Source organism: Megascapheus bottae, chromosome 26 (assembly GCF_031878675.1).
Source record: "Megascapheus bottae isolate mThoBot1 chromosome 26, mThoBot2.hap1, whole genome shotgun sequence".
NCBI lineage: Eukaryota > Metazoa > Chordata > Mammalia > Rodentia > Geomyidae > Megascapheus > Megascapheus bottae.
Genome location: NC_143534.1, coordinates 7,136,581 through 7,151,933, shown reverse-complemented (window position 1 = coordinate 7,151,933; position 15,353 = coordinate 7,136,581). Strand labels below are relative to the sequence as shown.

Here is a 15,353-nt window from a genome sequence, read left to right as displayed (position 1 = left end):
TTACTTCTTAAAGTTTTAAAAATGGCAAATATAAACGTTCTAAAAACATTCTTCTGAAAGGAAAAAGGCAGCATGAAGGTACACTTAGCTTTTCTTATCTATAGCTTATATAGTGCTGCATATCTTTCCATCTCCACCTGTAGAAGGTCTCACATCATTTTGTAGAGCCTCAGAGTATCTTATTCTACCGAACTGTGTTTATAGGGAACTTCTAAGTTACTTCCATCTTCTGAACATGGTGCATTTAGATATAATGAATAATTTTGTGCATGCATCATTTCTGTTTGTTTAACTTCCCTGCAGCAGGCTGGATGAGGAGAGGAGTTAAAGTGCGAGGGTCGTAGTGATTGCTGCCAGAGGCTTCTATTTCTTTGACTTTTCAGTATTAGTCATATCACATGAGCCTGTCATGTCTCTTACAGTGGATGGAGCACTGGGTCAGCCTAGATGAATACTGAATAGAGAGTGTTTAGCTCACTTAATAGTACTGATCATGAGATAGCTACAGAGTCCTATTTCTGACTTCTCCGAGGCTGTTACACTGTTTGTGGGGTGCTCGGGCTAGATTCCCAAAGCATCAGGAAGATTTTTTTTCTTCAAAACACCTTTTGCCACTGCTTTCCAAAGTCTGGCTCATCATCCCCTCTCTTCACACAACACGGCCTCTGGGCAGCTGTGTTTTCCACACTTGCAAGCTAAGTGCTCACATTGAGACTTTGTTATTGATAAGAGGAACCAAAACTCTTAGCACAGAGCAAAGGTTAGTTCTCTTTTTTGTGTGTGGGGGAGGAGGCGCTGGGTTTTGAACTCAGGGCCTCATATCTGCCACGTGGGCACTCTACTACTTGAGACGCATCCCTAGTCCCCTCTTTCTATTTTTTAAACTTTCATTATTCCTCTGTTTTTACCCACAACCAATCTTCCCTCGATCTTTGCAGCTATGCTTTCTGGGTAGCTAGAACCACAGGTACACAGCACTGTGCCTGGCTTCAAAGGGGTTTTTACAAGCATTTTGCGGGCTGATCCTCTCAATCTCTGGGTCTTGAGTAGCTGAGATTATACACATGAAGCACTGTACCTAGCCTGCCAGTTTTTCAAAGATGAAACAAAACAAACAAAAATATGCAAAAATATGACTCCATCTTACTCTTTTGGGAAGGAGCTAGGGTAAATGTCAGGTGTCTATGCTAGTTCAGAGATTTATATTTGGGGAACATTATGCTATATTTTCTCATATTCCAGCTAAAATTTTTCTCCAGGTAACAACTACAACATGAACATTTCCAGTAGTATTTGACATTAGCATTTCTCCGGTCGTCAAGCTTTTTCTCCCCTTCTTCCTCTGTCACCTTAATGCTCTCTCTTCTCTGCTTATTTAGATGTCCATATTTGATATGTACAAAGGTCGATTTTTTTTATTCCTTCATAAAGTCTTCTAGTGCACAATTATAATCTTACCTTTGTCTCTTCTTAGCATGCCTTAGTTACACTTAAATTATGGCTGTCTTATTAAGTCCATATTCAGAAATAAATCGTACGTTCTCCTCGGTCATAGCCTATATTTAAAACTCATATCATATCACTCACAACTAGTAGGCACATGTTCATTCATTTATTCATCAAATATATTATACCATGCCAAGTGTCAGATATGGGGCTTATAAGACTGGGCATGATACAACCACTTCCCATGAAGAAGTTAGAGTCTAATTTCAGCCTTAAATCTACAGACAGATAATTGAAATAAGACAACTGTCACACTCTGTGAACTGTTGATTAACTCAGCCAACCATCCATCATCCATTAGCAAAGTACATTCTCTATTTCCTCTTTCACAAGCCTCCACAATTTGTAAAACAGATGAAAAGTGGATCTCAAGAAGCACCCAGGGGATTTGGGGCTCCTAACGTATCACTGACCGAGCTCCAGAAGGAACCCCTCTCTGCAGCAGCTTCCATGGAGAGGGAAAGGAGCCAAGTTCATACGAAACCGGAGTACTTTATGCAGAGTTGTCAGAAGTCCAAGAGAAATACACACAAGGCCATATAAGTAGATAACTGAAAAGGTGCAGACTAAGAGGGAGCCAGAGCTGGCTCAGAACACAATGGCTTCACAGACACTCCAAGGGTGTGGTCCTCGAGGGCTGAACCGATAGCACTGGGGCTACTACGCTGAGAGTCTTACTGCATGTGGTGTAGGGACAATGGGGTGACAAGGTAGAAATTCAAAGTAGAGAAAAAGAAAGTAGATACCGTGTGTGTGTGTGTGTGTGTGTGTGTGTGTGCGTGTGTGTGTGTGTGTGTATGCGTGTGTGTGTGTATGCGTGTGTGTGTGTGTATGCGTGTGTGCGTGTGTGTGTGTGTGTGTGTGTGTGCGCGTGCGTGTGTTGAGGGTGCGCTGTGTTCCAGGCTCACTCACCAGGCCAGCACACTCAGCCACTTTATAGCTCTCTCCCCCTGCCCTCTGTATTCTTGCTTACCCCTTGGCTCAAAGCTGGCACTTTACCACTTCACTCACACTTGCCCACTTCCAGCTGTTGGCTAATGGCAGAAAAACGTCTTCTCTCAGGTTTGTCTGCTCAGACTGGTTTTGAACCATGATCCTCTGAGCTCAGCCTCCTGAGTAGCAAGGACTACACTTGGGATTACAGATGTGAGCCACTTATAACTGGCTTTATTTATTTTATTTATTTATTTGTTTCGCTAACTTTGTCCAGGCTGAGCTCGAAGCCAAGATCATCTCACACTCACCTATTATTTACCAAGTTGATCTAAATTTCTATGGGGGCTTTTGAAAATTTTTTTGTCCCATCAGGCCTTGAATCATGACCTTCCCCATCTCAGCTTCCTGAGTGGCTAGGGTCACAGGAGTGAGTTACCTGACTGGCTAAACTCAAGTCTCTTAAACTGGTTGCTGAGAATCCCAGTTAGTGCAAATTTTGTTGTGGGGAGAGCAGAAGTAAAGGGAAAATTGAACATGGTCCCACCTGATATTGCAGGACCCAGGGAAGGTAGGAAAGGGTGAAAAAGCAGCTCCTGATCCATGGCAATAGTGAAATAGTACTAGCTTTTTTTGTACTCTTTCAAACCTTGTGGCTTTGTCTGACATGACATTCCATTCCCAGATAGTTATTTTTCCCTAGGGCGATATATAAGCAAACTGCTTCCAGACTTGTGATTATCTTCTTTAGTTAAAAATGAGGACAGGGTGTGGATGCAATTTGTGTGCTGCAAGGTTTCTATGAGGTTTTGTTGTGGAAGGCTGGCTACTTTAATTTCCTCTTGGTTGTGTGCCTTATAATTAGTCAGTGGTTGGACGATTAAATGATTAACTGCTAATGTCTTTCATTTATTTCACAGTAGGAGCAACTTTGTTTTAACTTCTAATTTCTCAGTTGACCAAACACCATCTGAACAAGAGTAAATAAAGTTTTTTAAAAGCCAAGTGCTAGTAGCTCATGTCTGTAATTCCTATCTATTTAGAAGGCTGAGATCTGAGGATTAAGATTCAAATCTAGTTTGGCCAGATAAACATGAGACTCTTATCTCTCACTAACCATCAAAAAGTAGAACCTGTGGTTTAAATGGTAGAGTGCCAGCCTTGAGTGAAAAAAACTAGGGGCCAGAGCCCAGGCTCTTGAGTTTAAATCCCAGTACAAATACACACACACACACACACACACACACACACACACACACACACACACAGAGGTTTTTTTAAAAATGGAAATATAAACACAACTACACAGACATAAAAACTTATGACCTTATAGACATAATGTTTTATTACATGGATTATTATGTATCTATGTCATACAAACCCTCAGCCTAATTTTGATTATGTTCTAAGATCTAAGTGTCAGTGATTTTATATAGAGATTCCCTTCTTGAATACTTGTTTGTTAAACATGTCATTTGAAATATGATGTAAAAATCAATGTTAATAAATTCTTTAATAAAAAATAAAAATTCAAGCCAACAACCTACTATTTTTACTTTTCATTTTTAATGCTTTTTTTATCCCTTCAATTTTTTTTGTTTGTGTGTGGTGGTGGTACTTTGAACTCAGGGCCTTGTGCTTGCTAGGTGCTCTGCTGCTGAGCCCTGCCTCCAGTCCAGTGCTGGCTACTTTGTAGGGTCTTGTTTCCGTGGGTGGGGGTGAGCACCCAAATCTGCCTATTTCAGTCTTCCTGTCATTGCTGGGATGACAGACTACAGCCACCTAGGTCTTTAAGATAGAGTCTTTGGGATATTTCTGCCCAGGCTGGCCTGGAAGTTTGATCTTCTCAATCTCAGGCTGCCATGCAGCCGGAATGACAGACCAGAGGCACCTAGCCCCTGGTTGTCTCATAAATATTTTTTACCTAATTACAGTCAGACTGTGGATCCAGTTTTGTGATCTGATTTTCTCCTTTACTTTATATTAGCAACACCTTGCACGTCTTTACAGACCTTTCGATTATTATTTCATAGCCACATACCATTCCACAGGAGATGCTCCATGACCTGTTTGTTGGTGGCCATTGAGTCATCTCATCTTTTAAATGGACTTGTTACTGACAGAAAAATGAGACATTTTTGGCTTTTTGGAAAATGAGGTAAATAGCCCCAACAATATGACCTGCCTACAAGATACAGAGATGACCTCCAAATTGTGAAAGGTCAGTCGGGTGTGGATGGCTGGTAGATAACAGAAGTTCTTCCTGTGGAAGGATGGAGATACAACCAAGTTTATAAACGTGACATTCGTTTGCTTGGCGAAAACCCCCAAATGTGGCTCAGTCCGGCGCCCCTCTTAACACTGGGCCAAGCTCCTGGACGTCCTTTCGTTGTCACCGTGCAGGTGCAAAGACGAAGGCCAGCAGGGAAGGACCACTCCTGGCTGTCCGGCCTCTTCGGGCAATAGGACTTCAGCGACTCTGCAAAGCAGCAAGGGAGACCAGGATGGAAAGAGAGAACGAGTGATGGGAGCGGGGCGTACTGGCCGGTGGGAAGGAGGATGAGAAGGCAGGGGAGTGGATCGTGGAGCACGGAGGAGTGCTGGCAGCAAGGCCAGCTTGGAGCAGTTCTTTGGCCTTGGGAGCCTTGGGGACCTGGCTGGGACTCCCACTCAGGAAGGCGTGGCTTGGGGGATGGTGATGCGCGGGAGGGCGGGGCCTGGAGGGCAGGGCTTGAGGGAGGGGCGAGGCCCGGGCCCGGGGGCGTGGCCCAGAGGACAAGGGCGAGGCTGAGAGGACCGTGGGCGGGGCCCTGCCGGCCGGGGGCGGGGTCTGGCTGGGCCGGGGGCGGGGTCTGGCCTTGCCGGGGGCGGAGTCTGGCCGTGCCGGAGGCGGGGTGGGCAGGGCCGGGAGCAGGGTCCGGCCGTGCCGGGGCGGGGTGGGCAGGGCCGGGGCGGAGTCTGCCCGTGCCGGGGGCGGGGTCCTGCCGGCCGGGGGCGGGGTCTGGCCGGGCCGGGGGCGGGGTGGGCAGGGTTGGGGGCGGAGTCCGGCCGTGCCGGGGGCGGGGCCCTGCCGGCCGGGGGCGGGGTCTGGCTGGGCCGGGGGCGGGGTCTGGCCTTGCCGGGGGCGGAGTCTGGCCGTGCCGGAGGCGGGGTGGGCAGGGCCGGGAGCGGGGTCCGGCCGTGCCGGGGGCGGGGTGGGCAGGGCCGGGGGCGGGGTCCTGCCGGCCGGGGGCGGGGTCTGGCCGGGCCGGGGGCGGGGCCTGCGCCCGTCCGGTCCTGCAGCCTCCAGCTCCCCCGGAGCTCCCAGCGCGTCCCGCCCGGTCCCTTCGCGGTCGCGGTGGTCTGGCCCCGCCATGCTCCGGCTCCTGGGACTGTGCTTGGCGCTGCCCCTCTTGGCGGGATCGCAGGAGGCGCCGCCGAGCTGGGGTGACACGTCGGAGCAGGTAAAGTGGACCCAGGGGGCCGGGCACCGGCGCTGCCCCCTCGGGCGCGGGAAGAGGGCCTCCCCGGCCGCCCCGTCCTCTCCGCCCGCCCTCTCCCCCGGCCTTCTCCCGGAGCGCGTGCGGCCACCGGCGGTGTCCCGCCGAGGTGCGCCGCGGCGGCTTCTGCCTAGGCACCGCGACCCTCCGCTAATGAAGTAAGGTTGGCGGGGTGCCTCGCCGTCAGACCGGCCTGCGTCCCCCGTTTAAATCCCGTGGCGGTCTGGGGCATGCGCCAGGGTCTGTGTTCTCACCGGCCTGGGGCTCAGGTGACCCCGCAGAGGGCTGGCACCCCGAGACCTCCTGCAAGGGGCTGTCACGCTGACGGGGACAGAGCAGTGCGCACGCGCGCTCACGCCCCTCGGGGTAGACCCGAAAAGACCGCTGTGTCTGAAGACGGGCAAGTCTCCATCGGGGGCTTGAAGGGTGTCAGTTCTCTCGAGGATCTGTCAGGAGAAAACAAAAACTAGGAGCCTCAGCAGGCTCTGTGGTGTGGGGTCCGGAGGCAGGTGGGTCCCAGCCGTGTGGCCCGGGCCAGCCCCGCTTTCCTCTTTGGCTATGGCAAGAAATGTCATTCTGTTTGGGTGCGCGTGTGAGGACGCAGCCGGCTCGTTTACAATCAGACCAGCTGGGCGATCGCGGCGGCTCACCAGGACGCGGAGACCCGAGGATCGAGGGCGGGGGCCGGCCAGGCAGGAGACCCGAGGAGGATATAGGGCGGAGGCCGGCCAGGCAGAAGACCCGAGGAGGATCGAGGGAGGAGGCCGGCCAGGCAGGAGACCCGAGGAGGATCTAGGGCGGAGGCCGGCCAGGCAGGAGACCCGAGGAGGATCGAGGGAGGAGGCCGGCCAGGCAGGAGACCCGAGGAGGATCGAGGGCGGGGGCCAGCCAGGCAGGAGACCCGAGGATCGAGGGCGGAGGTCGGCCAGGCAGGAGACCCGAGGAGGATCGAGGGAGGAGGCCAGCCAGGCAGGAGACCCGAGGAGGATCGAGGGCGGAGGTCGGCCAGGCAGGAGACCCGAGGAGGATCGAGGGCGGAGGCCAGCCAGGCAGGAGACCCGAGGAGGATCGAGGGCGGGGGCCGGCCAGGCAGCAAGGCTCCCCACCGAAAAGCTGGACGTGGAGCTTGGCCCAAAGGGGGAGCACAAGCCTTGAGCAAAGAAGCTCAGGCTGTGAGCTTGGCTCCAGTGCACACACACACACAGACACCCCACAAAACACACACACACACACAATACACACAGACACTCCACAAAACACACACAAAACACACACAGACACCCCACAAAACACACACACACAACACACACAGACACCCCACAAAACACACACACACAACACATACAAAACACACACACACACAACACACAGATACCCCACAAAACACACACACACAACACATACAAAACACACACACAACACACACAGACACCCCACAAAACACACACACACACAACACACACAGACACTCCACAAAACACACACACAACACACACAGACACCCCACAAAACACACACACACACAACACACACAGACACTCCACAAAACACACACACAACACACACAGACACCCCACAAAACACACACACACACAACACACACAGACACTCCACAAAACACACACACAACACACACAGACAACCCACAAAACACACACACAAAACACACAGATACTCCACAAAACACACACACACACAGACACCCCACAAAACACACACACACAACACATACAAAACACACACACACACAACACACAGATACCCCACAAAACACACACACACAACACATACAAAACACACACACAACACACACAGACACCCCACAAAACACACACACACACAACACACACAGACACTCCACAAAACACACACACAACACACACAGACAACCCACAAAACACACACACAACACACACAGACACTCCACAAAACACACACAAAACACACACACAAAACACACACACAACACTCAGACACCACAAAACACACACACACACACACACACACAACACACAGACACCACAAAACACACACAGGAAACCGCAAGACTCAGTGCACAGATGATCTGGTTCAGGATCAGTCCAGTTTGAGATCTGACCTTGTCCAGTCCCATAAATGTGGGCTAATTTTTCTCTTCTAAAAAAAAATGTGAGGGATAATACAGTGGTGGGGCTTGGATGAGCTGATATTAAGGAAACTGCTTAAAAGCAGGACTGGTTTTTGGTGCTGGAATTGCTGGCTGGCTTGTAAGAAATGCTGAGGAAAGGAATTCAGGGTAAAGATCTTGAGATGCTGTTGGGGGTGGAAGGGAGATTGTTGGAGGGAATGAAACAAAGAGTGTGTTCATGCACTAGAAGGATTTACTGATGCGCCGACGTCCACAAGTCCAAGAAAGCCTAGCACTCGCCAAGCCTTCCTTCTGGGAGAAATAGAGATTTGACTCATTTTGGTGATTTCATGCTGTCTTCAATCCAGGATAATGATATTTGTGTTGAAAATTACTAAATTAGAAAAAAATCCCCTTAAAGTTATAACGGTATGTAAGAATGTGCAGTTTTTTCTTTTATATTTACTCTATTTTTTAAAAAGTTTAGTGCTTTGGTTTGGTGTGTGTGTGTGTGTGTGTGTGTGTGTGTGTGTGTGTGTGTGTGATGCACGGTTTAAGAGATAGGCAAATGTCTGGGTGTGCCTGAAATCTATGTGGCCGTAAGTCTGATCCCCAGAATTGGTAAAAGGAACATGAAAAAGTTCAAGAGAAAGGGTCTAACACTAGACTTTCTGGGTTAAAATCCTGATCTGTACTTGTTGAAACTTAACTGAACCTCTATCCCTGAATGACAGTGACAAGAATGACAGAGTTACTTATTTAAAGGGGCTTTGAACTGTGAAAAGATAAGCATATTTTAATCTTCAAAGAGGAGCTGGAGCTGGACCCTAACAGCTCATATCTGTAATCCTAGCTACTCAGGAGGTGGAGACCAGGAAAATGTCGGTTTGAGGCCAGCCCAAAAGCTATTGGGCTGGCCAATAGATGTGTGTGGTAGAGTGTACCTGTCATCTAGCTATACCAAAACCAGAAATAGGAAAATCACAGTGCGCCAGGTTATGGTGCCTCCTGCCTGACATCCTAGCTACTCAGCAGGCTGAGATCTGAGGATTACTGTTCAAAGCCAACCCACTGAGAAACCTCTTAGGAGACTCTGATCTCCAATTAACCACTCCAAACCCATAGGGGAGTTTTAACTCAAAGTGGTAGAATGCTAGCCGGGTCAGGGTCAGCATCCAGGCTATGAATTCAAGCCTTACCACCAACAAAAAAGAAAAAAAGATCAAGGTGCAGACCAGCCAGGCCCAGGTAAGACCCTAACCCCAACGTTTCTTAAGCAAGAAGGGCTGGAGGTGTGGCTTCTGTAACAGAACATCTGCCTAGCAAGTGAGGTCAGGAGTTCAACCTTGAGTACCACCAAAACCAAAAGAAAAACAAGAATGAAAACAAACAAAATGGAAAAGAAAAAGAAAAGTAGAACCAAACCTTGGAATGTTACTAGTTTCTCTGCTCTTAGTAAGTATGATCGTCAAAATTACTTAACAGAACATACAAATTTGATGCAACTTTGAATATTAACATGCTCATTAATTTGTATGGCTGTTCTTCGTATAATTCTGGCTGATCATTGACCTTTATGTGGAAAAAATGTAGACTGGAATTCTTTCCTCTACTCCTTACTGCCTCGGTAAGTTGTACTACATATGCAGGGGTGACTGGTAAATGCACCCATTCCCTAACTTTCTGTGTGTAGAAAAATCTCTTGGAGAATCCATTTCACATCCAGTTCTTGGACTCTCTCCCACCTCTCTAGGTGAGGGGAGTGGCAGGCCATTCTAATGCACGTGATCCAAGGACTACCCTTTGAATAACACTATTTTCAAAGACTCAGGAAATGCGAATTTCTTTTTAAGTCTCTTATATAAAAGCAGCCTGCTACCATTTACTGCTTTATCTGTTTTATACATTTCTGATGTATATGGTTTATTTAAACAAGAATAAGGCCGCAGTCTCACTATTGCAAAAGTAATTTCAAATTTAGAAAATAATAATAGCCACCTATCAGTGGAGTGCTCAAAGACTCTCAGAAAGTATGCTCGCTCGAATCCTAAGAAAAAGTAATGAGCAATAAAGCATCATGATTAAAGCATGACAAATGGAGCTTACTGAGGTCCAGACTCAAATTTCCTAGCTGTGTATATTTGGGCAAGCAGCTCAGCCTCTTTAGATCTCATTTTTGTTTTCTGTAACCTTGAGTTTGGAGACAGCTCCTACCTGATTAGACAGGAGAAAGTAGGTCTAGGTTTTGGGGGAGTATTAAAGCTTGCACAAGTTATGAAGGCCCTTATTTACAAGAAAGAATATCATCAAACGACTACAAAATCAGATGCTAAAGTAGCCATGTATTTTAAAATGACAAAACACAACAAATTACAGACTATGCCATCTGATAAACACCACAAGTATTACTGATAAGAACCTGTTACGGTGACAGAGCACCCAACTTTTATTTTTTTAGCTTCTGAATAACAATATCCTACTTAATTGCACTTGCCTAGCCTACACAAGGCTCTGATTTTGATTTTCAGTATTACAAAATAACAATGATAAATTAAATAAAAAAATAATACCCCCCCCCTTCACCATATGCTGGTTTGGGTTTTGTGAGGAGCGACTTAATTCAGGCAAGACATTTTGTAGTAAACACTGGGAACAGTAGGTGTTTCCGTATACAGTCTAGTTACCCCTGGTATCCCTGTGGATCTGCTCTACAAAGGCTGAGCAGGAAGGCCACCCGAGGGAGGGAAGGGCCAGACCCAAACCACGCTACGCCCCGTCTGGATCAGAGCCCAAGTATGCCCAATGCCAGTGCGTGCTGCTCTCAATAAATCCTCCAGATAGCAGGGCATGCTCCTACTGATGAGTTACTTTCCTTTTCCATGTGATTTTAATCTGTATCTCTTGACCCATAGACAGTGTTCAGTACACGCTGGTCATAACTCAAACATCTACCATGGTGACACATTTCTAATTCCCTGTCATTAGAAATTTTCCAAATTTTGAAATTTTTGGTGAATTCTTACAATCAGAGCTTTGCATTGGAAGCTGAAACAGAGAATCAGACAGTCCTCCTCCTCCTCCTCCTCCTCCTCCTCCTCTTCCTCCTCCGCCCCTCCTTTTCCTCCTTTCTTCTCTTAAAAAGTAAAGCCAGTTGAGAGTTTGTTGGCCGTGGACCTTCCAGTAATGCCTCCCTTATGTGCATGGCTCTGACTGATGAGATGGAATTGCAGAACTGAATGGGGAAAGATGACATTGTGGGAAAAACTCCAGATATTTGCTCACTCCCAAACCAGCCACATCTCATTTCTTAGGGTTGAAAAGGAAGGGTGGGGGAGTCCTGAGAACTGGGCAGAGTCGTGTGTGACTTCATGTTCTTCTTAGAACGTTTCCAAAGTCTTGGATGCTCAGATGTAAGAAGCTCTTTCATACTGTCCGGTGAGAGATGGCAGCGATGTCTTTGCATGCAAGTGCCATCAAGATTGAGTTAGAAAGATGGAGCCCTGGTGGGGAGCACCTCAGCTTTGTTAGGTGTTTCTTTTCCCCCTGATTCTGGGGCTTCAGCTCTGGGTCTGGGACCTATCCCCGAGCTTTTGTGCTCAGGGCTGGCCCCTAGCATTTGTGTAATATCTCTACTTCCAGTTTTCTGGTGGTTAACTGAAGATAAGAGTCTCACTGGCTTTGTTGCCTGGGCTGCCTTCAAACTGTAAATCCTCAGATCTCAGCCTCCTGAGTAGCTGGTCACAGGCGTGAGCCACCAGTGTCTGCCCGTACATTTGTAATTGGAGAAGAAGGGAAGCAGGATGATTTGCCAGAGACCAGTTGGATTTTTTTTTAAAATTCTACCTGAAAATAGTTTAGAATAGTAGCTCAAACTTGAGGTTTCCTCTCTCATTGCTGAGGTTATTGACACCTTAAATGACAAGTGGTTAATAGCTGAAAGATTGCAGCAACATTATTCTACAGGAAGAATCACTGCGCAAAAGTGATATACAATTATCAAGCAGGAATAATCCTAGCCTGGCTGTTCTGGACCCAGGACAGATGGCATCTCATTTGACTTGCCTTCTGTTCTAGATCCATAGCAGATTGCTAAGGCGATGTCTCCTCAGTTGATGAGTCTTGGTTTCAGGACTCAGATGTCTCTCTGAAGAATGAAAGCCTTCGGGGAATCGTGCTTGTCGTTCTAGGAGTGTAGGACGTCAGTCACTTCAATGTGTGCGCTGAGATGGGCATCTGAAGTACATTTTGGGATCTGGAGTCACAGACCCAGTGGAAGAGCTCACCAGCGGAGTAGAGGGTTGCATCTGCCTTGGTGGTTTCCCATCAGTCAGTCTAGGCTAGCCAGTCAGGCACCCAGAGGCCAAGGGAGTGCGCATGTTCTAGGATTCAGCTCTGCCCCTTCTCTTTTGCCCACGTTACTCTCAAACTGTGTAAGACACGCGTGCTCAGCTAAAGCGGCTTGTCTCCTTATTAAACTATGAATTAGAATTACCTTTGAATTCTTTCTTCCAGTTTGGCACAGTGGCACAGGCCTGTTATCCCAGCTACTTAGGAAGTGGCAGTAGGAAGCTTGCAAGCTGAGGTCCAATAAGCTCTGAAATCTATGAGTTGAGGGCACAGGTTGATGGGAAGTCTAAGGTTACTATTTCCAGTGGTTCTTGTCATAAGCTGGAAGTTACTTAATCCCCCCCCTTCAATTCGTCTAAGATCATGGAACGATACTCAAGAGAAGTCTCAGGACTTCCTAACTTCAATGACAATGACTTTGGTGTCATTTTTCGCTTCCCGTCCTTAGGCCCCAGGAATCTGTATTGGGAAGTTTGGGTTCTAGGTCAATGTGATTTTGAACTTGAACTGAATGTAACCATTTTGATCCCCAGAGACCGCAGATTTTGGCATCTCAAAAATGGAAAAAATATGAACTTGTTTTGTTCTTAAAGCTTGCTTATTTTCTCAAAAAGCCCATTTTACAAAAGAAGGAAACTTCAAAGAGGATTCTTTAGATCAAGCAGAGGACTTCATACCCAAGAGAGACTGGGCGTTCCTTTGGACTGTAGTTATTTTAAGTGGTCCCTGGCCTATTCTACAACTTTAGAAAGAAAAATATCTTTTAAAAAAAACATGCAAAACTGGCGAATAACTTGCTTAGGACTCTGATTATGGCCTTTCTAATGTCCCTTATCTGCACCATCTTACTTCAGACCTCATAAACCAACATCCTCTTAAGAATTGTTTGGTCACCATTTGGAATCAGGGTGTAGTTGATTTAAGTCCTTTACCATTTCTCTCTCCTGATATTCTGTTGAATAAGAGGCTGCACAATGGCTTTCACATTACTTTGCAATCACATGCACACACGCATACATACACAGTTTTTGTTATCCTTTTAGTTTCAAAATGGACCTACCTTTATTGTTTTCCTTCTGTATAGTAATTTGTCAAAATCGGAAGCAATACAGAAACATGCAAAGAAAAAAACAATTTAGCCATCCCAGAGCATGTTGGTGTATGTGTCACCAACAAAAAGTTACATCTACTACAAATGGATTATGTTAAATGTTATGGTTTGTTGTGTGAGTTAATATTCAAAAATGGGTGAGGACTGTATCTGTCAGGGGAAGGTAGATTGTGCCTGGTAACAAACAATTCCATAATCTTAGTGTCTTAAATAACAGGCCGACATTTGAATTGAGATCCTCCCTTCTCAGCCTCCTGTGTAGCTAGATTACAGGCGTGAGCTACCACACCTGGTTATATGATTTTCTTTAAAAGAAATAAATGAATGGGGTACTGGTGGCTCACACCTGTAATCCTAGCTACTCAAGAGGCTGAGATAGGAGGATGGCGGTTCAAAGCCAGCCTCAGCAGGAAAGTCCCTGTGAGACTCCTATCTCCAATTAACCACCAGAAAACCCAAAGTGACACTCTGGCTTCAATGTTAGAGGGCTATCTTTGAGCAAAAGGGCTCAGGGGCAGCTCTAGGGCCTGAGTTCAAAGTCTAGCAACCAGAAAAAAGAAATGATGACATTGGTACCTTGTCATGTCTCTCCCTGTGTAGTCAGGGAAAAAGTAAGAAAAAAGTTCAAGATAAGTTTAATTTTGTTTTATGAGTTTGCTGGAGTTTTGAGTTGAGCCAGGAACAGTTCATCATACAGATGAGGGTTTTTACCTATTGCTATGGCTACGATAGGAAGGAGCTTCATGTCAGGTCACAGTTAAATGAAACAAAACTCCTAGACCAGTGATCTCTGTGTCATTTCCTCTGTACCTGTTACCGGTGAGCCAGCAGTGTGACCTCATGAGTTACGTGTATTAAAAGGGAAAGCAGGCATGAGAAGGATGGACTCTCATTCTAGCCCAGAAACAAATGTTCAGATAAAAAAATAAAAGCCAATACTACTTTCAAAACAGGGCAGATATCTCTTTTGCCAAATTTCAATGGATTTTAACCCCCCCCTCCTAGAATTCATTTGAAGAACACTCTCACAGTCTTGTTCTCTATCTCTTCTTTTGTTTCCTAGATTGGACACCGGGTGCCCAGGCAACTCCGACTATTACAAAGGCTGGTATGTATCTTCTTGGTATATTTCAAAACTCTTGTCCTTTAGGGAGGCTGCTTTTTCCTTCCCCTCAGGAAGCATGAGGATTTGAACTCAAGACCCTTTGCTTGCTGGTAGTAGCTCTACCACCTGAGCTATGCCCTAGCTCTAACTTTGGTTTCTATTTTCTGTAGTGCCTGCTTTGCACACAGGACCCCCCATAAACTTACAATGTTGCTTGTAGAAGAATTTTAGCATGAAGCAGCATACCTTATTTTCATTCCTTTCTGTTGTGAAAAAAGCTTGGTCATTTCATTAGGATTATATGGACAAAAACACGGAGATGACAGAGCCAGGATTGAGTCCCAGTAAGCTCAAGCTTCTGAGCCCATACTCTCGTTTGGCAGTACGGAGGATGGAACTCAGGGTGTTGTACCTCTTCAGCCATGCCTCCTTTACTTTTGCCTTTAGTTTGTTTTTCAGATAGGGTCTCGTGCTTTTGCTTCAGCCAGCCTCAGCCTGACATCTTCCTGTCCCCACTTTCTGAAGAGCTGGGACCATGAGCTAGATTATAGGTGTGTACCACCCTGCTCAGCTGAATCCAGGCTAACTAGAGCGTAATCAAGATCACTGATTCAAAGTGCATATTCATTTTATTTTTCATTTTGGTGTTGTAAGATTACTTTTTGGAATGCTATTACTCTTCTTAGTACTATCTGTGTTAATTCTATTTCTGTCAGCAATGATAAATGTGCACACCAGTTCTGCCAGCAAACCACAGAACTCCTC

At 46.6% G+C, this 15,353-nt stretch overlaps 1 protein-coding gene across 1 annotated transcript in view; it reads left to right on the top strand.

Annotated features, from left to right (window-relative positions):
* The first annotated feature begins 5,724 nt into the window (after positions 1 to 5,724).
* The window catches only part of Itih5 (inter-alpha-trypsin inhibitor heavy chain 5), a 59,480-nt gene continuing 49,851 nt past the window's right edge, over positions 5,725 to 15,353 (top strand). The window contains exons 1-2 of the mRNA XM_090318860.1: positions 5,725 to 5,882; positions 14,547 to 14,591. Of these exons, the coding sequence (XP_090174986.1) occupies positions 5,793 to 5,882; positions 14,547 to 14,591 (135 nt within the window). The 5' untranslated portion in view covers positions 5,725 to 5,792. The remainder of the gene's footprint in view (positions 5,883 to 14,546; positions 14,592 to 15,353) is intronic.